Below are 25,802 nucleotides of genomic sequence, written 5' to 3' on the forward strand. Positions count from 1 at the left end.
GAGACAAAGGCTTAACGTCTTTACTATATAAAGACTTAAAAAAACAGTGGAAAGGCAGACAAATACCTCAGGAGAAAAACAGGCCAAGGCCAAAAATCAGGGAACTCTTGAAAGAAGAAAAACAAATTTCCATTCAACATATTTTAAAATGGCATACCTGGCCATTAATCAAAGAAACACAGTTTTAAACAGGAAGAGTCCCCTTTTGTTCCTTTTGCCTGTCAAATTAGCAATGAGAAACATAAAGCCAACTCACAGTGCTGGCCAGTATGCACGGAACAGGCATTTTCCCATTTTTGGTGGGGATATAAATGTAGGGCAGGCACTTTGGTGATTCCTGTCAAATATCAAAGCCTTGGAAGCCTGTGCAACCTCTGAGCTAACAATACCACTTCTAGGAACTGTATTCTAAGAAAAATCAAGTGTGCAGAAAGATTTGTCACTGAGGACATTCATTATAGTGTTTGTTAAACTAGAGAAAAACTAAAGACAAATGCAAAGCAAAAAGGGATGGGTTAAATAAATTACAGTATTGTGCATTTGATGGAATACACTCAGTCATTAAAAATGATATAGGAGAGAAATAATGGAAATTAAAAGAGAAATGTTAATATTAAATTCAAAAAACAGGCCAGGCACGGTGGCTCATGCCTGTAATACCAGCACTTCGGGAGGCCAAGGTGGGCAGATCACCTGAGTTCAGGAGTTCAAGACCAGCCTGGCTGACATGGTGAAACCCCGTTTCTACTAAAAATGCAAAAATTAGCCAGGCATGGTGCCATGTGCCTGTAGTCCCAGCTACTTGGGAGGCTGAGACAGGAGAATTGCTTGAATCTGGGAGGCAGAGGTTGCAGTGAGCTGAGATTTCGCCACTGCACTCCAGCTTGGGTGACAAGAGCAAGACTCCATCTCAAAAAATAATAATAATAATAATAAATAAAAAATTCAAAAAGCAGGATGGGCACAGTAGCTCAGACCTGTAATTTCAGTACTTTGGTAGGCCACGATAGGCAGATCACTTGGGGCCAGGAGTTCGAGACCAGTCTGGCCAACATGGCAAAACCCTGTCTCTATTAAAAAAAAAAAAATTAGCAGGGCACAGTGGCACGTGCGTGTAATCCCAGCTGCTCTAGAGGGTGAGGCACGAGAATCTCTTGAACCGGGAGACGAAGGTTGCAGTGAACCAAGATCGTGCCACTCCACTCCAGCTTGGGTGAGAGTGAGACTCTGTCCCAAAAAATAAAATAAAATAAAATAAATTTTAAAAACGAATCCCAGTCCTGATCTCTGGTATTTAAGCTTACCTTCCACAAAGCAATCATTAATAAGTTTCTTTTTGTTTACTTATTTATATATTTTTGAGATGAGGTCTTGCTCTGTTGCCCAGGCTGGAGTGCAGTGGAACGATCACAGCTCACTGCAGCTTTCACCTTCCAGGCTCAAGTGATCCTCCCCACTCAGCCTCCTGAGTAGCTGGGACCACAGGCGTGTGCCACCACACACAGCTCATTTTGTTTATTATTATTTGTAGAGACAAGGTCTCACTATGCTGCTCAAGCTGGTCTCAAACTCCTGGGCTCAAGTGATCCTCCCACCTCAGCCTCCTGAAGTACTGGGATTACAGGCATGAACCACCATGCCCAGCCAGAAAGTTTCTTGTAGAGCCTTCCAGAAGCACAGAGATATTCTCCGCAAGTACGTATATATATACATGCACAAACATACATATCTTTTAGAAAGATATAAATGGTAGCGAACTCACCACACTTTTCTGTATCTTGCCTTTTTCCACTTAATTTAGTCTAAAGGTCATTTAGTGACAGTACATACAGATCTCCCTCACTAACTACACAGTGAAATTCCATTATATGAATGTACTGTAATTTACTTAGCGGACTTAATAGTTATTTTTAAATGAAAAAAGCAAAGTAAGATACACATCCATTTGCATGGTGTCCATAAAGTGGAATGTCATCATTAATTTTACTATTTTTGGTTAAAATATTTTAAATATATATATATACACATCTAGAAAAAGTTTGAAAATATATATGCCAAAATTTAAAGAATGGATAATTCTAGGAGATAGAAGAGGTAGAACACTTTTATATTTATTTTTTTCTTTCCTATTTTTCAAATAATCTCAGTGAATACCAAGTATTTAATAGTTTCATAAGAGAACTGTCTTATGAGCATGCAATTTTCTTGTGCTTCTAAACGACACGTATATTTCCACTCTGAAATTTTTTTAAATGTTGAAAAACCAAGTATCAAAAGTGTACTTTTCTTTTGTAAAGAAAGTTGATTTCCAGGCAATGCAACAGTGAAAGGGACGGATACCTGTGATGGCAGGATCGTAGTTTACAAGTACAGTCGACAGCCGGGACCATGGATACATGCAAATTGTAAATTTCTACATTTAGGCTAAAAAAATTAAATAACATAAATGTTCCTTGATACAAAGACGAATGAAATAAAACAGTGTCTGGGGCTTTTTAGTTAAATACAACCGCCACAGTAACTGTCATTTAGTCCAGCTCCCAGTCTAGAATGTAAGAAGCTGAAAGTCACCACTCCATCTTAACAACGAGTAAAAAAGCTGAACAAACTGAAAAAGCAACTCCTCTTCTTCGATCTGTAAGAGAGAACTGAGGTCACAGGGCAAACTGCTGCCCCCCAAATTGAAGAGATCAATAGGGAAATACCACAAATCCCCGAGCAGCAGCCTCCGTGGGAAGCAGTGCTGGGTTAGGAGAGCCTGAACTGTAAATGATGCGTGCTGGAGGTTCAGTGTGGACAGCCTGAGAGGTAAGAACTGCAGGGGCCCAGTCACTGGGGGGCCCCACACCTTTGTGAATTGTGCCTCAAGGAGCAGCTCCACTAAGTCTTCATAGTGAGTATCAGAGAAAAATCCACTCATGCTTCTGGCAGGGGAGGGGAAGAGGAACCACTGTGAAACATGCCAGAGCATTCTGTGCTCAATAAGCTCCACATACAGGATAAACCAGTTAACCAGAGCCTCACCCATTGGGGTGTTGTGTGTGTATGTGTGTGTGTGTGTTTTGAGACAGAGTCTCATGATCCTTCTGCCTCAGCCTCCTAAGTAGCTGAGATTATAAGTGTGTGCCACTACACCCAGTTCATTTTTGCATTTTTAGTAGAGACAAGGTTTCACCATGTTGGCCAGGCTGGTCTTGAGTTCCTGACCTCAAGTCATCTGCCTGCCTTGGCCTCCCAAAGTGCTGAGATTACAGGCGTGAGCCACCACATCTGGCCCCCATTGGGGTTTTATGAGAGCCTTACCTACTGGGGCAAGGGAAATACCCAACTTCAGCCCACTGTAGCCATCCTGTCTCACCTACAGAGGAGTGGGTGAAACTGAGAAGCACTGGGGAAGTTCACAGGCCAGGGGCACAGCCTAGATGAAAGACTGAGACCTGATCCCAGGACTATAGAACATTTGTGGCCGCATGGCCCCCATAGCATCAAAGGCCCCCACAGCACTAAAGGCCTATTTACAGCAGTTCTGTTTACCAGTCCATCAGTCCTTCATGTCTGAAAATATCACAGGACATACTGAAAGGCAAAAAAAAGCCACAGTTTGAAGAGACAGAGCAAGCATCAGAACCAGATTGAGATGTGGCAACTGATGTTAGATTTGTAAGACCAGGGATACAAAACAACCATGATCCACATGCTAAGGGCTTCAATGTATGAACTAGACAGCATGTAAGAACAGATGGGCGATGTAAGCAAAGATAAAGAGCCAGAAGAGAAATGTTAGCAATCAAAAACACTGTAGCAGAAATGAAGAATGCCTTTGATGTTCTTATTAGGAGACTGGCCACAGCTGAGGAAAGACAGTCTCTGAGCTTGAGGATGTCTCAACAGTAAACCTCCACCATGGAAAAGCAAACAGGAAAAAAAAAAATAAAAACCATAATGGAACATCCATGAACTGTAGGACAACTTCAAAGCAAGAATTGTGGGGTGATTATACATATGTAATAGGAATACTAGAAGGAGAAGAAAGAAAGGAACAGAAGGAATATTTGAAACAATAATAACTGAGAATTTCTCCAAATTATTCTCAGACACCAAACCACAGATCCAGGAAGCTCAGAGAACAACAAGCAGGATAGATGCCAGAAAAATGACACCGAGGTATAGCACTTTCAAACTACATAAAATAAAAGATAAAGAAAAAATCCTGAAAGAAGCCAAAGGGGAAAAAACACGTTACCTATAAAGGAGTAAAGGAAAAGAGTTACATTTGAATTTTCAAAAGAAAACGCAAGCAAGAGAGTGAAGTGAAATATTTAAGGTGTTGACAGAAGAAAAAATCTACCAACCTAGAATTCTGTATCCTGTGAAATTATCCTTCGAAAGTGAAGCATAAATAAAGATTTCTAAAACAAACAAGAATTGAGTGAATGCGTTGCCAGTAGATGTGCCTTGCAAGAAATGTTTTTAAAAAGTTCTTTGGAGAAAAGGAAAATAATATAGATCAGAAATTCAGTCTACAGAAAGAAAGGCAATGCATCAGAGAAGGAATGGCAGTAAACTTAAAACTATTATTTTTGCTATTCTTAATTGATTTAACAAATAACTATTTAAAATAAAAACAATGTATTTGATCATTTTATGCTTGTGTGTGTGTGTGTGTGTTACATATACTTACAATGCTCATGTACAACAGAAATGAATGACAGCAATGATACAAGGAACAGGAGAGAGAAATAAATATTATTTTGTATTACAAGTACTCATACTGCTTGCGAAGCAGCACAGAGTTATTTGAAAGTGGGCTTGAATTCATTGCAAATGAATATTGCAGACTCCAATGCAACCATTTAAAAAAGTAAAAAGAAGGTACAACTGATAGGCTAAGAGAGAAAATAGAAAATTAAAAATGCTCAATAAAAACCACAAAAGACAGAAAAAGAGTGAAAGATAGGAAATGTAACAAAAAACAAGGGCAACAAATATAATAAAATAATGCAAATATGGTAGAATTTAACCTGACTGTATCACACATCACTTTGAAAATACACAAATTAAATATACAAATTAAAAATTGTAAGTTGATAAAATAAAATAAGACACAACTATATGTTGTTTAAGAAACTCACTTTAAATATACACACACAAGTAGATTAACAGCAAATGAAGAAAGAGGTAACATGCTAACACTAATCAAAAGATATTCGTATTAATTTCAGACAAAACAGACTTCAGAGTGAGAAAAGTTATCAGAATAAATAGGGGCATTACATAATGACAAAGGGGTCAATTCTCCAAGAAGACATAATAATCCTTACATTACATGCACCTAACAACAGTGTCAAAATACATGATGCAAAAACTGACAAAAGGAGAAGTAGTTGAATCCAATACTACAGCTGGAGACTTTAACAATCAGAAATGGACAGAGACAGCAAGCAGAAAATCAGTAAGGATATAACTGAACTTAATAGCACTTAATGGCACCATCAACCTACTGGATACAATTGACATCCACAGACTATTTCATCCAACAACAGGAGATTACACATTCTTCTCAAGCCCACAGGGAACATCCATCAAGATAGACCATATTCTGGTCCACAAAACACACCTTAACAAATTTAAACAAATAGAAATCATACAATGTCTACTCTCAGACCACAATGGCTTTAAATTAGAAATCCATAATAGAGAGCAGCTGTAAATCCCAAAATACTTGAAGATTTAACAATATACTTCCAAATAACACTTGGGTCTTAGAAAAACTCTCAAGAGAAATTTAAAAAATATTTTGAGCTGAATAAAAATGAAGATGTAATTTACCAACATTTGTGAGATGCTGCAAAAGTAGTGCTTAGAGGGAAATTTACAGCACTGAATGCACTGATTAGAAAAGAAGGAAGATCTAAAATAAATAATCTAAATCTCCACTTTAGGATACTAGGGAAAAAAAGAGCAAATTAAATAAAAAGAAGAAATAAAAGAAGAAATCAATGAAATTGAAAACAGATAAGCAATAGAGAAAAATCAATGAAACAAAAAAGATCAATAAAAATCATATGCTTCTAGCCAGCAAACTACAAAACACAGAGGACACAAATTACTAATATCAGAAATAAAAGAGGGGGCATCCCTCTATGTCCCATGGATGTTAAAAAAAAAAAAAAAGGAATATTATGAATAATGCTATGCCCACAGATTTGATAACCCAGATTGTTGGGAGCAGGTCCCCCCAAATCTGGCCATAAACTGGCCCCAAGACTGGACATAAACAAAATCTCTGCAGCACTGTGACATGTTCATAATGGCCCTAACACCTGCGCTGGAAGGTTGTGGGTTTACGGGAATGAGGGCAAGGAACATCTGGCCCGCCCAGGGCGGAAAACCACTGAAAGGCATTCCTAAGCCACAAACAATGACATGAGCGATCTGTGCCTTAAGAGCATGTTCCTGCTGCAGTTACTAGCCCAACCTATTCCTTTAATTCGGCCCATCCCTTCATTTCCCATAAGGGATACTTTTAGTTAATCTAATATCTATAGAAACAATGCTAATGACGGGTTTGCTGTTAAAAAATATGTGGGTAAATGTCTGATTGGAGTTCTCAGCTCTGAAGGCTGTGAGACCCCGATTTCCCACTTCACATCTCTATATTTCTGTGTGTGTGTCTTTAAATCCTCTAGCACTGCTGGGTTAAGGTCTCCCCGACCAAGCTGGTCTCGGCACCAGATGAAATGGAACAATTCCTTAAACGACAATCCGCTAAAATTCATACAAGAAGAAACAGATAATTCAATAGGCTTTTACCTATTAAATAAACTGAGTAACACTTTGGGAAGCTTAGGTGGGCGGATCATTTGAAGTCAGGAGATCAAGACCAGCCTGACCAACATGGTGAAACCCCATTTCTGCTAAAAATAAAAAAAAATTAGCCAGGCATGGTGGTGCATGCCTGCAGACCCAGCGACTTGGGAGGTTGAGGCAGGAGAATCACTTGAACCAGGCAGGCAGAGGTTGCAGTGAGCTGAGATCATGGCACTGCACTCCCGCCTGGGCAACAGAGCAAGACTCTATTTTAAAAAAAGAAACTGAATAAATAACTAATAAACTTTCAAAACAGAAAGCACCAGGCCCAGATAAGTTCACTAGTGAGTTCTACCAAACATATAAATGAAGAAATTATACCAATTCTCTACAATCTCTTTCACTTCTGAAAGAAATGAAAAGAATACTTCACAGAAAGAATACTTCCTAACTTCTATGAGATTAACGTTACCCTAATACCAAAGCAGACAAAGCCATTGCAAGAAAATAAAATTACAAACCTATATATCTCATAAACATAAATGCAAATATCCTCAACAAAATATTAGAAAATTTAATCCAACAAGGTATAAGACGAATTACATACCACAGCCAAGTAGAATTTATTCCCGGTATGGAAGGCTGGCTCAACAATTTTTTTTTTTTTGAGACGGAGTCTTGCTTTATTGCCTAGGCTGGAGTGCAGTGGCACAATCTCAGCTCACTGCAACCTCCGCCTCCTGGGTTCACGCCATTCTCCTGCCTCAGCCTCCCGAGTATCTGGGACTATAGGCACTCGCCACTACGCCCAGCTAATTTTTTGTATTCTTTAGTAGAGACGGGGATTCACTGTATTAGCCAGGATGGTCTCGATCTCCCGACCTCGTGATCCACCCACCTCGGCCTCCCAAAGTGCTGGGATTACAGGTGTGAGCCACTGCGCCCGGCCGCTGGCTCAACATTTAAAAATCAATAAATGTAATCTATCATATCCACAGGCTAAAGAAGAAAAATCACATGCTCATATTAATAAAGAAAAAGTTAACAAAATCCAATACACTTTCATAATAAAAACGCTCAGTAAACTAGAAATAGAGAGGAACTTCTTCAATTTGATAAAGAATATCTACAAATAACCTACAGTTCACCTTAATTATGAGAAGCTTAATGGTGAGAAACTTTAAACTTTCCCACTAAGATCAAGAACGAGGCAAGAATGTACTCTCTGCCCCTGCTTTTTAACATCATACTAAAAATACTTGATAATACAATAAGACAAGAAAAGAAAATAAAAAGTGTACGGATTGGAGGGGAAGAAATAAAACTGCCTTTGTTTACAGATGACATGATCCTCTATTTAGAAAATCTGGAAGAACCAACTGAAGAACTTCTAGAACTAATACTTGATTATAGCAAGGTTGCAGGATACAAGGTTAATATGCAAAAGTCAATTGCTTTCCTATATACAGGCTGAGTATCTTTTATTTGAAATGCTTGAGATACAAATGTGTTTCGGACTTCAGATGTTTTCAGATTTTGGAATATTTGCATATACATAATGAGATATCTTGGGTATGGGACCCAAGTCTAAACACAAAATTCATTTGTGTTTTATATATACCTTATACACATAACCTGAAGGTAATTTTATATAACATTTTAATAATCTTGTGCATGAAACAAAGTTTGTGTACATCGAGCCTACAGAAAGCAAAGGGTGTCACCCATGTGGACCATCTGTGGTGGTTGTGGCATCAGCCTCACTTCTGACTCTGGATTTATATGCTACCAATAAGCAATCACATTCTTACAACTATTCACACATACATATTTAGCAGTAAAAAAAATGACATATTAATACAGTAAAAAAAATTACATGTTCAGAGTAACTAAGCAGCACAGTAGCCCCTCCAGAATACCTGTATCAGCTGTTAAACAATAGCAACAACAAACAATGGCAGGCTTTCATCTCTACCTATGATGCTGTACTTTGATTAAAAGGTAAGTGTATACTTTATTTTATTTTATTTATTTATTTTTTTTGGTGCAAGGAAACATCAGAAGTGGTTAAGGGACCAGGAAGTGGGTCCTCTGTGGATGGGGAGACATTCTGCTGGATGGCTTTTAAAAATATTTTTTTCCAGAATCATCTGCCTCATCAACAATGGTCATAGAAATCTCTCCTTGCACGTGGAGAACCTGCCATTGGCATATGTAGCTCCACATGTGTCATTTTATGACCCTTTATGGTTGTGCTTGCATGGGGGAATCTGGGCATGTGTGGAAAATAAATATCACAGCTGAAGGGGCCTCGGAGGGTCTTTTTTCCCTTGAGGATGCTGAAGAAACTGTGTGTTGTGTGCCTTCATTTTGACTACAACCCATTACATAAGGTCAGGTGTGGAATATTCCACTTGCAGCATCATGTTGGTGCTCAAAAAATTTTGGATTGTGGAGCATTCTGGATTTCAAATTTCCAGGTTAGTGATGCTCAACCTGTACCAGGAATGGACAAATGAAATTTAAAAGTTACAACATGATACAATTTACATTAGACACAAATGTAAACGGTATCATGAAATACTTAGGTACAAATGAAATACTTAAGTATAAACGTAACAAAACATGTGCAAGATGTATATAGGGAAAACTAAAAATCTCAGACGGAAGAAATCAAAGGAGAACTAAACAAATAATAGCTATTTCATGTTCATGGATTGGAAGTCTCAATATTGTCAAGATGTCAGTTCTTTTCAACTTGTTGTATAGATTTAACACAATCTCAATCAAAAGACCAGCAAGTTCTTTTGTGAATATTGACAAACTGATTCTAAAGTTTATATGGAGAGGCAAGAGACCTAGAATAGCCAACAAATACTGAAGGAGAAGAACGAGGGCCAACATTACATGACTTCAAGATTGAAAATAAAGTTACAGTAATGAAGACGGTTATTGGCAATACAATAGACAACTAGATCAACGGAATGGAAGGGAGCACCCCAGAAACAGACCCACATAAATACAGTCAGCTGATCTTTGACAAGGGAACAAAGACAATACAATGGAGAAAAGATAGTTTTTAAAATAAACCGTGGCAGGAAAACTAGACATCCACATGCAAAAAAATCTAGAAATAAACATTCCACCCCTCACAAAAATGAACTCAAAATAGATCACAGACCTAAAGGTAAAATATAAAACTACAAAACTCCTAGACTATAATGTAGGAGAAAATCTAGATGACCTTGGGTTTGGCAATGACTTTTTGGATATACCACCAAAAGCATGATTCACAAAAGAAATAATTGGTAAGTTATACTTCATTAAAGTTAGTAATTTGTACTCTGCAAAAGATATTGTCAAGATTATGAGAAGACAAGCTACAGACTGGGAGAAAATATTATCAAAAGACAACTATGATAAAGAATTATTATGTAAAATACACAAAAAGCTCTTAAAACTCAACAATAAGAAGAAAAGAGTCTGATTGAATGGTGAGTCAAAGACTTTCACCAAAGAAGACACTTCACCAAAGAAGATATACAAGTAGTAAACAGGAATGTGAAAATATGCTGCACATCATATGTCATCAGGGAAATGCAAATTAAAACTACAATGAGATACATAGTGAGATATACAGAGAGTATAGTGTGTAGTGTGTTGATGAGGATGTGGAGCAACAGGAACGCTCATTCACGGCTGGCAGAAATGCAAAATGGCACAGCAATTTTGGAACACAGTTTGGAAATTTCTTACAAAACTAGGCATGCTTTTACTATGCAAACTAGTAATCACACTCCTTGGTATTTATCCAAAGGAGCTGAAAGCTTATGTCCACACAAAAACCTGCATATGGATGTTTAGAGTGGCTTTATTAGTAATTACCCAAACATGGAAGTAACCAAGATGTCGTTTAGTAGGTGAATGGATAAACCAACTGTGGTACATCCAGATAATGACATATTACTCAATGATAAAAAAGGAAATGAGCTATTAAGCTATGAAAAGACATGGAAGGACCTTAAATGCAAATTGCTAAGTGAAGGCAACCGTTATGAAAAGGCTATGTATTGTATGATTTCAACCGTATGACATTCTGGGAAAGGAAAAAATATGAAGGCAGTACAAAGGTCAGTGGTTGCCAGGGGTGGTGGAGGAGGGAGGGATGGATAGGCAGGTCAGAGGATTTTCAGGGCAGTGAACCTACTTTGGGCCTATAACGGCAGATACATGACATTGTGCATTTGTCCACATCAGTAGACCCTGCACCAAGAGTGATTATAGGCTTAGAGTAATAACGATGTGTCAATATAGGCTCATTGATTGTAATAAATGCACCACTCTGGTGGGTGATGTTGACAATGGGGGAGGCTGTGCATGTGGGGGCAGGGGTTTATGGGAAATCTCTGTATCTTCTGCTCAATTTTGCTGTGAACTTAAAACTGCTCTAAAAATGTAACACCTATTTTTTAAAAAACCTAAAATAGCACCATACAGCAATGAAAATGAGCAAACTACAGTGCCCTACAACAACATGGGTATAGCTCACGAATATAAAACTGAGAGAAAGCAAAGTTGGACACAAAAATAAATCCTGCATGATTCCTTGATCTGAAGTTCAAGAGCAAACACAACTCATCTGCAATGTTGGTAGACATGTGGTGAGGGTGGGCTGGTAACTGTCAGAGGCACAGGAGCCCCAGTATCCATCATTTCATCACTAGGTAAGAATATATTCTGTTTGTGACAATCATCAAGCTGCGTAATTATGATTAGTGAACTTTTTGGTATATTATATATAATTATTAAATATGTATTATATATAACATAATAAAAAATTTTCTTTTAAAAGGTAACAGTCTATCCGGTATGGACAAGCAACAGCATGCCTTGAATGTTGCATCCAGTGCTAGCATGTCTCTACAGGACATCTGTGCTGCAGAAGTGGACCATCGCGGGAACAGTCCAGAACCGAGTCATGGCAAGCCAGGGAAGGAGGTGGGATGGCTCAGCCTGGGAAGCGACAGTGCTGTGGGGGCCATGATCAGTCTTTAAGCTCTGACATCATTACCATGCTGAAGAACCAGGCTTATTTTCAGTCACCCAGGAGGGTGGGATTTGCATCAAGGACCCCATGTTACTGCGATGTGGGCAGGCTCCCTGTGAGGCAGGGCTGTCCAAAGATGGGTGTGCTTCACAGGCCAGGAGTTGGCTATCACTCCTAGTGTTCAGCAGGGTGAGGTTGCTCCTCATCACGCCACCAATATATTCGAGCATCTCCTAAGTGCCAAGCCCTGGGAGGGGTCTTTGGCTGAGGAAGAAACTATCCTCTCCCAAGGAGGAGGAGGGGGCCTGCTGGTAAAGAGAAGGTCAGCATCTGGTATTGCGAAAGCACATGAAAACCCCACCAGGCTGTAATATGTGGCGTCTAAAACCCAAGCATGTCAAGTGTTGTGCTACTGTGAGATTAGTGAATGAGCAATGGCCCCTGCCACGGCTTCATCTGGCTAGAGAGACAAGTCCAACATAGACCTAGCTGCAGTATGGTGGCACCTGGCAGCAGGTGTCTGTTCTGGCCTAAATATCAATGGGGGAAATTCTAGTTTCTGTGGCTGTCTGGGACCTCAGGAGGGTGACGGGATCCAGAATGTCCCTATTTAGTTGGCACTCATTACAGTGTAGAGGCTGGGCTGGGAGAATACTGGGGTGCAGGGAGTCAGCCACTCCCTGTACCTAAAAATCCTTAATTAACAACGTCAAGGAAGGTTTCCCCAGCTTTGCCTCTAACCCAAACTTCCACAATAATTACAACCCCCAAAGAGGAATGGTTGAGTGCCGGGCAATGAAAACATTCACTGTAGCATGTTAGGGCTACCAGCATAAATCTGGTGTGTTCTGGAAACAATAATGATTCTCCACCCCCAATGCAGAACCAGGGAACCAATGGCAACTTTTCATGGCTAGATCACAACAGCTCTCTGATTTGTCCTCATGTTACAAAAACCTGGAGCCATTGCTTTCGGAAGGACAAGGAAGGAGGAAATACCTGCTTCACAGACTCATTAGTATATGGAGAAATATCCCTCCACAAAACACCAAATGGGCTTTGTATATGAAGATGGCAAGACTGATCCGCATGGGCTGGACCTGAGTGTTAAGTTGCTGCTTCACAGAGGACGGCGTCCCCAGGCTCTCCACTCACTGTCTCCCAACAGATGCACACTGAATACCAGAGGCTCCTAATGTCCGAAGAGGAAAGCCACGCTGAAGGGAGCACACAGGGACAACACCTGTGTCCTTGGCCCTGATAGTACTGTGCTCTGTCACAGGTCAGGAACGTTTTCTACAAAGAGCCAGAGACTATTTCAGGAGTTGTAGGTCAATTACTCAACCCTCCTTTGTAGCATGACAGCAGTTATAGACAACACATACATGAAGTATGGCTGTGTACCAATAAAACTTTATTTACAAAAACAGTTGGCAGGCAGGATTTGGCCAGAGAGTCCTAGTCCACCAACCCTTGCTTGATGCAGATGAGTGAACTAAACCAAACCGGAAACCACGGGCATCACCGAGAGTCAGATGAGGCAGACAAGTTTCTGGGCCAATATGGCAGCATTCAAGAATTTTATGAATGAAACTTGTTTCCACGACATGGTTTCTCTTTCAGATACAAAGCTCAATTTCATTTACAGGTTTCATGCCAAGTGCTCATTACTCACTGTGGGCCCGTAGACTTCCATATGCTGTTTTCCCTATTCCCTGGTATTTCCAACTTTTGAAAATACACCAAATGCTGTTACCATACAGCAGTGGCTCTCCTTTGTATCCAGGTGGTCTCAGGGTGGTCCTAAATGATTGTAAGTCTGAGCTATGAACATAAAGTGGTTATTAAAAACCGGTATTGCCTTTCTTCCTAAGGCTTGGTAAATAATACATTCGCAAAGGATTCAGGTGACATGGTAGGACCTGCCATCTACAAGGGGTCTTTAAAGTGCATTTTAAACTCATTTACCAGCCTCTTCCAAAGTCTGTTTTCATTTCCACCTGGGGAGAAGGAAAGCCACGGACACAGATGGGCCTTTGTGAAGAACAGAGGCCGCGGGGCAGGGTGCCAGCACTCGCCTTCCCTGTCCCTCGAGGATGCCACTGGAGGTGGCTGGCGGAGCACACTGCCCTTTGACACCACTTTAAAGGCACATCTTGGCAAATATCGCAGCTCACATATCAGGCATTTGGGAGCTCAGCATGAAATACCATGATCACTGAAAACCTTGGAGAGTTCCCTCAGCAGCTCTGGATAAACCCACATCCAGCACCTAAGATTTCCCTCTCCTAAGTAAACTGTGTGTGAAATAATCACACGTAAATGCCAGAAGCAATCCCTGAATGGCTATGAGTGGCCACAGCCCCGCTCTCCTGGAGGCCACAGGAACGCCCCCACTTTTCCCGCTCACGTGCAGTCGAGTGGTTTCCTAGAAGCAATAACAAGCTGGAGCCCAGAGAAGCCCCCTGACCCTGTCGGGCCCCCCTCAGCCTCTGGACCTGCAGGGGCGTGGGCTGCCTGCTCCACAAGGCCACCCCACGGCAGTGACCCAGCCTGACACAGACAGAGTCCATTGGCAGCACACAGGCCAGCCACACACAGAGGGCCCAACCCGCTCTGTGTCACAGGGAGAAGGGAAAATTAAAAAGGGAGTAGTTCAGAAACTGCCTCAGCTTTTTGGTGCAGAAATAACCCACAACTGTGCCTCTGACAGCTGACTGCCATCTATGGTGGGGCACTTATGGAACTCTGAGCCACCATCAGCTCCCCCACCTAGCAGGCTGGCCCTGCATCCTTGTCCTGCTGTCACTGAGACTTCAGGGGGTTCTGACTTTCCAGAGCATCTAGGGTCTTCCTCTGGTGTTCCCATCGTGTTCATGTATCTGAACTCCAGAGGGAGGTAGGGGCAGACCCCTCACGGGGTCTCAGGGCTGCGGGTAACCTGCAGCCACAGGTGGAAGAGGAGACGTCAGAGGTCACACCCTCTCACTGCTGGCAGCCCCCACTGTGCACGGACACACGCATGCACACACTGGCAGGGGAGACTCTCTCGTCTTGTCTCCACGTCTTTGGGTTGTAAGTGCCTAAGGGTAGTGCCCTCCTCAGTATCCCTGGCATTGGGCACACAGTCCAGGGTTGATAAACGTCTGAAGAGTGAAGGCATGGACCAAGCAGGCTGGGTGAGGAGACACAGGCACTCTCACCAGTAGGCCTGCCAGCCCTGGTCAGGGGACACAGGGCACCCCACTCCACTGTTAGGGCTTCCTTCCACGTCCCTCCAGGTGCCCCTTGCTGCCCTATGTTGGGGCCAGGCAGTGGAGGGGTCTCAATCCACCCTCAGGCAGGTGGTGTCACGTGACTCTGAACACCTACCTTGCAGGAGAAGGCGTGTGGACAGGGAGTCTGGGTGTGCGGTGCTCCCTCCCACAGGGGGAGAGGGTAGCCCCCATCTCCAGCAGAGATTTGCTGAGGAGGGTCGAGCTATAAATGAGTGGGGGCACCCAGGCTAGGGGAGGCAACCACACAGGATGAGGGAGGTGGTGGGCTTGGCTACAGGGAGAACCCGCCAGGAGGCCAGTGCAGCTGGGCAGGCAATGAGCCAGGGGCCAGAAGTGGATCAGGCCCTTGAGGGAGCAAGGACTGGGTAAGGTGGGGTCTTGTGGGCAGCACCAACTTTTCCATGACTCCGGGACAGGTGGGTAGCCATTGAGGACTCTGAGCAGAGGCTCCATGTGGCGCAGAGACGAGGGGTGGGTCTGGCACCCAACGGACAGCAGGCGAGGCAGCTGCAGTGGCCAGGGCCAGGACCGCTCCCAGGAGCCAGGCGTGTCCGTGCAGAGAAGCCCACAATCTGTGTAGGTTCTGAAAATTTCTGGCAAAGCTTCAGATACAGCCCAAGCTTTGCCTGCAAATCAAAACTGTTATCTGTGCAGTTTCTCCAAACTCCCTTTGCTGTCAGAAGAGGCTGGGTGAGGGTGGTCTGCAGGGGCTGCGAGGGTGCTCTGCTCCCCTCTGCCCCGTGCCCTGCGAGTTGAGCCTCCTCCATAGGAGTTATCATTGTGCACAGAGGTGGCTGCAGGTGCACGGAGCCTGGGGGGAGAAATCCATGAAGCAAGGAGTCAAAAAGGAGAACTGGTTCCCTGAGTTTCTTGGATGACTTCAGGGTAAAGTAGCCCAAGAGGGTGCCCAGGAAGGCAGAGAATGACATGGAGCCCCCAGCTCTGCACCAGCCTATCTCATGATATGAAAAGATGTAAAGCTAAAGTTTCCTCATCTTCTCAACCCCCAAAGCAATGTCAATTCTCAGTCAGGAAGAAGCAGAGATGACACTGCAAATTTGGAAGCTTGCCCATCGCCTGGCTCTGCTGGGAATACGGCCTCGACACAAAAGGGCTGAGCCCCACTACCCCCAGGCAATCCGCTCTGAAATTCAGCCACCAGGAAAGTAAAAGCATAGCAGACCAGTCCTGCAAGTTCTCATTCTCCATGCAGTCTGTCTTTAGGAGGGAGGCTTACTTTCCTGCAAATATTCTGGGCGAACATAAAAAGTGATACGTACCATCTGACAGAAGTGCAACTTTTCCTGAGACAGGAAGAAAGCAGAGGGCAGACAGCAAATATTTATTGGAATGCCTATTTTGAGCTTGGGTTTTAAAATGCCTTTGCTCATGTAATCCTAATATCAACTGCATTTGTAGTTAAAAAAAAGCAACTCAAAGACTAAGTAAATGTTCGAGTCACCATGCATTACTCAAGAAAAGTGCCATGATCTGCATCTGTGTCTACTTCATGCTAGAACCCGAACTCTATCTATATTTGATTTTTATCCATCTACATCTGTCCCTAGGATCAGAAGAGCAGAGTTTGGAATGAATGCTAGGTTAATTCACAAAGGTAAGACTTCCCATACTTTTGAGAAATGATTAAATGTTCAGTAGCATATGAAGGTCACATGGAAGAGTCTTAAGGTCTGACTAGATCAGGACAAATTGAGGGCGAGATGAGGGTTAGGACAACGCAGTGGCTGCAGCCACCAAGCCCTGTGGCTCCTTCACATGGCACACCTGGTGGGGATTAGGGCAGACATGGCAAGCCTGGGGGCCCCGCTGCAGTCATGTGCAAAAGTGATTCCATGATCAGCGGGCACTCTCTAAGAAAACTCCACAGCCTCTGAGGATGCCTGAGCATCCCAGCTGGAACTCACGAAAAGCAGCACAGGCCCCGCACAGCAAACGCAGCTGCTTGGCAAGGCGACCACAATATTCCCATTAACTGAAAGCTACAAAGTAGAGGCTCAATAAACCCTTGCCAAATCTTGCAGGTGAACTGAGTAAGACAATATAGAATTAGCCACTCAAAGAAAATAGTAGTTCACATTCCCCTCCTGTGCTCCAAGCCCTAGGCTCAGCAATTTATTTGTATCACCCCAGAGTGCACACTGGCATCCTGACTGGGAAGACAAGGTGCTCCTGGCCCAGCAAGGTTATATGTCACCCTAAGTCACACAGCTGGCATGGGGCCCTCACTGCAAGGCCCTGCCAAGGCCAGCCCCTCCCGGGTGACTGGCCCAGCACGTGTGGAGGCTCCTCAGAAACCAGCTGGCAGAGCTGAGCCCACAGCTCTTCCTACCTGTCATCTTTTTATTTGCACATGCCCAGCTTTCTGGAGTGGGACTACTAAGAAGTAATAAAATGTCATTTTTTAAAGCTGCTTTACAAAAACTGATTATTCATTCTCTTCTGAAATAAAGCAAAGACTAGATTTTAGAAGGACTTTAATTAATGCCCCTTTAACAGGACTATTCAAAAGCACACACCAAAGGTAAAAATCTTGCTTTGATCCACCTACTTTAAACTCCATCAGTCTGCCACAGTGATGCTGTATAAAGGCAGGTTACACCATCGTAGCTTTCAGAGACCCTTCTTTCCTACCTGACTCTGGGACAGGACATACCCAAAGAATAAAAACATTCCCCAGAGGGGAGACCAAGCTGGCTTGAACCAGCACCTACGCTGCAGCACAGGAACCATTTGGTTCCTGGAGGTCTGATTCACAGGGAGACTGTCAGAGCCAGTGTGTCACCTCGGCCGCATGCCAGGCACGGGGGAAGTGAGGTGGGTCGGACCCACTGTGGGGGAAAACAGGAACTGAGCAGAGAGTCATGTGGAGTTGCCCATGTCTCTTGGAGCCTTTATTTGCGGACATTGGGGAGTGAGAGATGCAACAGGACAGGACAGGTAGCAGGGGTGGCCATTTGCTACCCGACCTCGCCCCGTGGAGGTCAGAGGGTGAAAGTGGGCACAGGGGCGTGGCAGGAAGGTCGTGTCACAGCACAGGTCCCTCTGGGGATCACACCAAAAGGCCTCTAATTCTCCACATTAACCCACAGGATTCAAGTAAAGAAAGTCCTTGAACAAAGAATCTGTGATCTGACACTTCCCCCTCGCCTCCTGTGGGAGCCGTCACAGATCCTGTAACAGGAGACGCTGGGCCTCCCGTGGCTGGTGCCTCTGCCCTCAATTCAACCCAGAGGTCACCTTCTAGAGAGCCTGGGCAGCCACGCCCACCTTGATGGTGACATTGGCCACCTGGGAACACACGGACCCCTGCTCGACTACCCCCACTCCACATGCCAACCACAGAATGAGTCTAAGCCTGACGGCTCTAATTTCACTGTTTCTTGCGAATTATGGAACATGGAATTCCATCACTGACTACTCAGGAGCCCACACTAAATGCCTGGCCTACCCCTGGTGATCCGATGCAGCTCATGAGCCTCTGGCCTGTCTTCTGCACATTCTCCACTGGCCTGTCTCCCGCACCTGACACTGGGCTCCAGAGGGCAGCACAGCAGGTCTAGTACCCGACACGGAGTCAGGGCCCAGTATGTTTCTGTGGAATAATGGGCAGGTGCCCTTTGTCCTCTTGTCCAGTGGGCTCTAGCCTTCAGCCTGGGGTTGCCCATCCTGGGCAGGGGCCCATTGAATGCAGCACGTTATATGGTGATGACAGGAAAGGCCGGCAGTTGCTCCCGCCCAGAGAAGCTGCGCCTGCCCACAGGCTCCAGGGCCCTGCGACAGCCCCTTCACAGCGGGCTCTCCTGTGAGGCCCCTGGAGGAGGGCCTGGGCTCTGCAGCTGGAGCCTGCCAAGCCTGGAGGAACCTGGAGCCATTACGGGGTCTGTCTCCTTAGCAAGGCCGTGACCGGACCCTGAGAGTTCAGAGGTCCCTGCTCTTGATCATGAGAGACCACCCGGGCCACCAGTGGCCCCAGGTCTTCTCTTGGGGAAGAAGAGTCCACTGGGCAGAGAAGCAAGGTGGGTTTCTGTGTGCCTAAAAATAGCCCAAGGAAGCTGCTCCTCTCGCCCTCCGACTGAGCTGGGAGGGAGGGAGGCACCGGTGCAGTTTCCTGGGAAGCTGTGCAGCCAGATGACAATCGGAATTAGCATCAGAACACCTTGATAAAAGGAAGGGAGAAGGAGTTGAATCCCTGAATGAAAAATAGATTATTCACTGTCAGGCTGAACAATAGAACAAGACATAAATAGCAGCCACGCGCAGGACATGCCAATTTTGCTCAAAAACAGCGTGCATGGCTCTCCTACCGCCCTCCAGAGCGTGCCACCGCCGAGCTCTGCACTCAGCAGATGGGGGAGAGAGCAGTGGCCTCTCGGAGGCAGGAAGGATGTGGGCTTTAGAAGCAGAGATTTGAGTTAGAATTCTAGTTCTGTTATTTACAACTCTGTGTGTGTGTGTGTGTGTGTGACAGAGAGAGAGAGAGAGAGAGAAACACTGACACAGAGAGACACAGGCAAGACAGAACGAGTGAGGAGAGAGAACACAATGACTTCTTGCCATCTAAAATACCGTGAGGCTGACATAAGGGAAGAATTGCCTGTGTAGGGAGGTGGGAAGAATGTTGAGTGTTAACATTAGAGATCTGCATTAGGATTCTGGCTTTGTCATTTACATCTGGGGGCCGCGTGGAGCAGGTGTAGGAGGGGCAGGGGATGGAGGAGACACAGGAGACAGGACATGAAGATGAAAAGGAGGAAGGGGAAGCAGGAGGGAGAGAGGACCTAGCAACCAGCCTGGATAAGTTACAAAGCCTCTCAGAGCTTTGGTTTGCACATGGAGAAAACAAGGTTCCAACTATTTCCCCTGGAACCTGGGACAGCTGTAAAGACCAAGTGTGAGCTTGTTGGTTGAGCACTTGGTACAGATAATTATTCAACAGCAACTGCCAGGACAGCCAGAACTAGTCTCTTCTGCACCTCACCCAGCCCTCCTACTCAACTTCACCTGTCAGTACTATTACGTTTGCTCCCAGGTGTTTGCTTCACAGGGCTCCCTATGCACCTGGTTGGCCCTGCCTCAGGTGCCTTAGAGGACAGGGCGGTGATGCACGGATGTGAGGCCCCAGCTGTCACCTCCCTGTGAGCTGACCAGGGTCTCTGTAGCAGCTTCCCCTGATAAGCCCCTCTCGCGGGACCTCAAGAGTCCTTGAAAGGCGTCATTCCGCTACACCTGGGTCAGCGCTTAGACCCATGACTCAGGTTAACTGCGGGTTCTGCTCTTGGTGCTGATGGAGGCTCATATTATCTCAAGCTCTCATATAGCTCTGAGCTGGAGCTGTGTGTCAGGCTGCTGCCCTCCATAGCATTCAACCAAAAAAACTACCACCCCATTCACGGAGGCACAGGGAGGGAGGCTGGGTCATTTGCTCAGGGTTCTGGGAGGAGCCAGGATTCAGAATCTGAGGAAAGGCACTGTCTGGCTGCAGGCCTGTGGCTGGGAAGAGCCCTGGGTGGCACAGAGGCTGCACGGGCTGGCGGGGCCCACCCCAGGGCCCACCTTACCTTGGTGAAGGTCAGACAGTCCTTGTCTTGATCTTTGTCCTTCATCTCGAAATCATAAAGTGCTTTTCCCTGGGGCGGGGCGTGTGGCAAGGGCTGGATGCACTGGATATAGCTGGCTGGGAGGAAGCCCTGTGTGCCGTGCAGCTCGCCATGGTACCACTGTTCATCCACCTTGCGCCGCAGGACGATGATGTCCCCCTTGTTGAACTTGAGGTCGCCGGGTTCCTTCCCCTCGTAGCTGTAGAGGGCCTTGCCATAGGGAAGCAGGCAGGGATTCTGCAAGCAAGAGACAGCATGTGGTCAACGGGCAGGCTCCTTCCCAGTGCCCAGAGTGGATCTGCCGGGGCAGGCCGGGGCTTCCCGGGGGCTTTCTGTGTCCTGGGGGTGCATACAAAGTGCCCCACAAGTGGAAAATATTTTAAAGAAACAGCCTGTCACAGGAACACGCACATACCGAGGCCCCACCGAGATAAGAGGGTCCCCATCATAGCCATTCCTCCTAAATAGGATACTGTCTGGGGCCTTCCACACAGACCACCTCATTCTGTGCAGAAAGGACTCTGAAGTAGGTGCTGGCTTATCTTCATGTACAGATGGGGACACTGAGGCACACAGAGGGAAGGTGACTTTCCCAAGGCGCACACCTAGGAGCAGTAGGTGGAATCTGAACCCAGGGGGTCTGGGCTCAGAATTTCTTAGCCAATACTCTGCTGAATCACTTTCCATTGGTTCCTATTTCTCAGGCATTTTAGTCTAAGAAGCTGCCAGATTTCTAGCAAGTATCCAACAATTTTTTTTTCTTTACTTCTTCTACGTAATAGTCACAGCAACTCAGAGCATGCTCCAGGGGTTGAAGCTGAGCAGCAGGCATGCATGGCATCCGTCGTGCTAAGCGTCCCACTCAGCAGACTCATGGCCAGCAGCACACACACGAGGACGATGACAAACAGCCTGTGAAGAGCACAAGAGCTGTGCCCAGGCACAGGGGTCCTAACAAGCAGTCCCCGGCCATCACAGACCCCCAACCATGACACACAACTTTCTGCTGCGTGTACCTGTAGCAGTCTGTTCCAGAAGTACATTTTCAAGGGCATAAGACTGTATCCTCCTAACATGAGCGACGTTCTTGTATCCGTTGGAGGAAAACCAATCTGTCTGCACCTGTTCTGTCATCCTCGGTCTCAAACCATGACTAGCTCTGAAATCCAAACAAGATTCTAGGCTGCTTCTGCTTGTCAGCGATAAGGAGCCTGTCAAAGAATCCCGAAACTGATGTGATGTCTTCGTCCACTTCCTGGGCTTCTCTTAACTGGCCCTGTCTCATCATGACCATCTGGCCACACGGGCCTCTCTCCCTTTCCTTTATGGGTGGCCAACACCCGCTCAACTGTGGGAGCTTTGTCAGAGGTCAATCCTGTGCCAGAGGAAAACCAAAGGAAAGCCTTGCATTGTCCGGGTGTCAATACCCAACGATTTTCCTACCAGAAGCCGCATTTTCTCACCAGGGCTGCCTATGCCAAGGAGTTCTTCAGTATTCGAATCAATCAATAGAAGCACAAAAGCCTGAAGCACTAGTACATCGAAAAACTCTTTGTGGAGGACTTAATAGCATGTTGGCAACTCAATCATTCTACATTTATGTTTCAGCAACGTCAAACGACAGCAGTTAAGAGAGAGCCTGCTGGCAAATTGACAAGCAGCCACCACTGACCAATTAAACAGTAACACCAGAGGATTTTTCATTGCAGAACTCGAAGAGAAAAAAAAATCCGTTTGCTTCCAATAATACTCATTCTGGATAGCTTTGTAGTGCGAGCACAATAGTGTGTAACGAGCCCCAATTTTAGAGAGTGGAGGCAAGGGGTAATTTGCAAGACAAGCACTGTGATCAGAAAAAAACTGGAAGGGGCAGTTGGCTGCAGGCCATCAGAATAATTCCACTGCCACACAGGGGCCACTCAGCCGCCAGCCAGGGAATCTCAATTTGGGACAATTCTGTCTGAAGATATTTTTGGCTATCACAACCGGAAGGTGGGGTGCTACCAACATGTAACAAGTAAAAGCCAGGGACATTGCCAAACACCCCGCAATGCCCAGGACAGTCCCTGCTACAAAGAAAGACCCGGCCCAGAGCATCAGCAGGTTAAGAAACCCTGGTCCAGCCTGTTTGGTTAAGTTTACAAAAAAAGACAGAGTAAGGTTCCTTGTTCTAATAGAACTTAGTCTACGAACACTTTATAAGTTAAATATAACATGTATTTGCATGATGGGAGTATTTTCACTATTGGCTACATGGAGACACTTAGATATCCATCAAGGTAAGCGGTTTTAAAGGGATGGTAAGAAAAAAAAACATGCTGTGAAGTTGAAAAACCAGCCTCAACAAGATGCACACAAAAAAGCTTTGCTTTGTCAGGGAATGACTCCATTTCCTTTCATTCCCAAATCACAGGGGTAAGGCTTAAAAGCCGTGTTATAAGAGCTATAGAATTGGTGGCTGTTTGGTGACTTTTGCTACCACTGGTAACAACTGCGGGCAGGAAGGGCCAGCTTTGCACCTGCCTCCATGCGGCACTCCCTTCTGCAGCCAGCTCGTGCTATCTGAGCACACACACCTCCCTGCAATGCCCCTGTGAGAAGGGGACACTGTGTTTCCTCCCCGGCCTCCCCACCATCGGCCTTCTCTAGACTGGTTGACATAAAGGCCCCCTGAAGACACCACTCACACCCACACTGTGTAACTGTGGCCCCGACTTAGGTAGTGTGGCAGGGAAAGCTGGGGTGTAGGGCCAGAGAAACTGAGGCACCTTCCACCAGGCAGCCTGGGGCTGTAGGCCACCGCCCAGGACAGAGGCACTCTGTGAGGCACACACTCCTGATTCACAGGGGGATTCTGCCCTTCATGAATTCTCCGGAGGGACCATGGCCTCACTGGCATCAGCACTGTGGCCTGCAGGTCTCCTTGACGCCCCCCTTCACTGTCGCAGACCCCAGCTTGACCTGCCTCTGTGCCAGTGACCCTCAAATCAACCTGTGCCTGTGATGTCCTTTCTGATTAGCAGACTTGATATGAACCCAGATGCCTGCTTGCCTGCTCTGCTGGACATCCACAAGCTCCTAGAGGCCGTCGTCTGTCCCTCCCAGCCCTACCTCCTGTGGCCATGGAATCCCCACTCAGCTGCTGGGCAGGGACCTTCAGTCACCCCTGTGCCCACCCTTTCCCTTGGCCTGGGCACTCATCCTGCCAACTCCACTTCTGAGCTCTCACCCAGAGGGCCATGCACCCTCCCCCTCCCGCTGCCTTGCATGCCATCTATCCTGCGCCCAGTGCAAACCTCCTCCAGTGGTCTCCTGGCTCATCAGCCTGTCATGGGCTGGATGCCCAAATGCAGGGCCAAGCTCACACACCTGCTACTTATGAGCTTCAGTGGCTGCCTGCTGACCTCAGGGGATCCGAGCTCGGCACAGCGGCCGAGGTCCCCTAAGCTGGCCTCAGCACACCTGCCCAGCCACAGCAGACAGCGCCCTCAGTCACAAGAAGTCTGTACTTCTGGAACCTAGAATCTGCAGGGTTTTGCAGACAGAGCTCCATGCTACTTCCTCTGCCCTTCTCACTCCCTCTGAAACCCATACTGCTCCCCCGTTACCAACTGTGCCCTCCTAATTCCATCAGCCACTCACCAGCCATCCTAACTCTATCAGCCACCTTCCTAATTCCTTCACTTCTATGCCACCAAGGCCCCCAGGACGAGGCTGTGCTGTTCACCCTGATGACCTCAGGCCCCAGGAGTGTTCTCCCTGCATAGCAGGTCCCCTCTATGTGCTGTTAATTCAAAGGCACTCAGGTTAGTCCTGAGTCAGGCCTGGATGGGGATGCAGGGGGTAAAGTTAGAAAAGAAGTATCTGGGACCGGGTATGGTGGCTCACGCCTATCATCTTAGCACTCTGGAAGGCTGAGGATGGAAAATCACTTGAGGCCAGGGGTTTAAGGCTAGCCTGGGCAACATACTGAGACCCTATCTCTAAAAAAAAAAAAAAAAAAAAAAAAGAAAGAAAGAATTTTTTTTTTTTTAAATGGCCAGACATTGTGGCAAGTGCTTGTAGTCTCAGCTATTGGGAGGCTGAGGCAAGATGACTGAGTGAACCTTGGTGTTCGAGGCTGCAGTGAGTAACGATCGTACCACTGCACTCCAGCCTCGGTGACAGAGCAAGACCCTGTGTCTAAGAAAAAGAAAGGAAACCAGGGCAGGAGCAGGGCAGAAGCAGGGACAGACTAGAGACTGTACTCCTGGCCACCACTCCACAGGTGGTGACCCACCTGCTGGCCCCAACCCACCTGCTGGCCTTGAGGCTGGGACTGAGAGCATGACTCTCGGAGCAAGCAAGCTGTGAGAGCATGCGGGCTGCAGGTGGGGTCTGTTTGCCTTGCTGGCTGGTGAGCCAGGAGAAGTGGAGAAGGGTAGGGGAGAGAGAAGGTAGGAGAGAGAAGGCAAGAGAGCCCCCTGTATCCCCATCTCAGACTGCCAGACTCAGATTTGACAGAGCAAAACCAAGGGGGAATGAATCTTTTTAAGATGCAGGACACATTTCTGAGGGAAAGAAAAAAAAAAGAGTTAAGGAAGGTGCCGAGAGGCAGTTTACTTGGAGGAGCAGCAGCAGCCAGGAACTGGATCTCATCAGGAAATGCTCATATGGGTGACACCCGGCACCTCCAGAGTCTTTCATCTTCAAAGCTCTTTATAAGATTAACTAATTAGTGCATGGAAGGGGCCTAGGGCAGGTAGATGCTATTATGGGGGAGAAAAGATTTCTGCCGATTTCGCAGCAGCAACCCGGAGGCCTCTATGTCCCAGCCTCCACACCCACCCAGGAGGGTGGCCAGCTGCTCCAGAGCCTGTTTGCTTTCTGCCCACAGACGCGTTTGCAAGAACTTCTCACGCTGTGGCGTGCTCCCCTTTAGAGGAATTTCATTCAAACATTGTCACTAAGCCGCCATTATTTGGGCTCAAGACATTAAGAAAAAGAAATAAAAGGAAAAGGGAAAACCCATCTGGGATGCCTACAGGACAATTAACACCAGCCACCCCT

General features: G+C 45.8%; 1 protein-coding gene and 1 pseudogene across 1 annotated transcript in view; one reads left to right on the plus strand and one right to left on the minus strand.

The window, feature by feature from the left end:
* SH3RF3 (SH3 domain containing ring finger 3) overlaps nt 1-21,002 on the minus strand; it is a gene marked incomplete at its 5' end in the record, with an annotated part of 156,937 nt that extends 135,935 nt beyond the window's left edge. The window contains one exon of the mRNA XM_011980555.1: nt 20,715-21,002. Coding sequence (XP_011835945.1) covers nt 20,715-21,002 — 288 coding nt within the window. The remainder of the gene's footprint in view (nt 1-20,714) is intronic.
* Nucleotides 21,003-23,642: 2,640 nt separating this feature from the next.
* Nucleotides 23,643-24,520, plus strand: LOC105540066 (annotated as a pseudogene).
* Nucleotides 24,521-25,802: the final 1,282 nt, after the last annotated feature.

This window comes from Mandrillus leucophaeus, unplaced genomic scaffold (genome assembly GCF_000951045.1).
Source record: "Mandrillus leucophaeus isolate KB7577 unplaced genomic scaffold, Mleu.le_1.0 Scaffold214, whole genome shotgun sequence".
NCBI classification, from domain to species: domain Eukaryota; kingdom Metazoa; phylum Chordata; class Mammalia; order Primates; family Cercopithecidae; genus Mandrillus; species Mandrillus leucophaeus.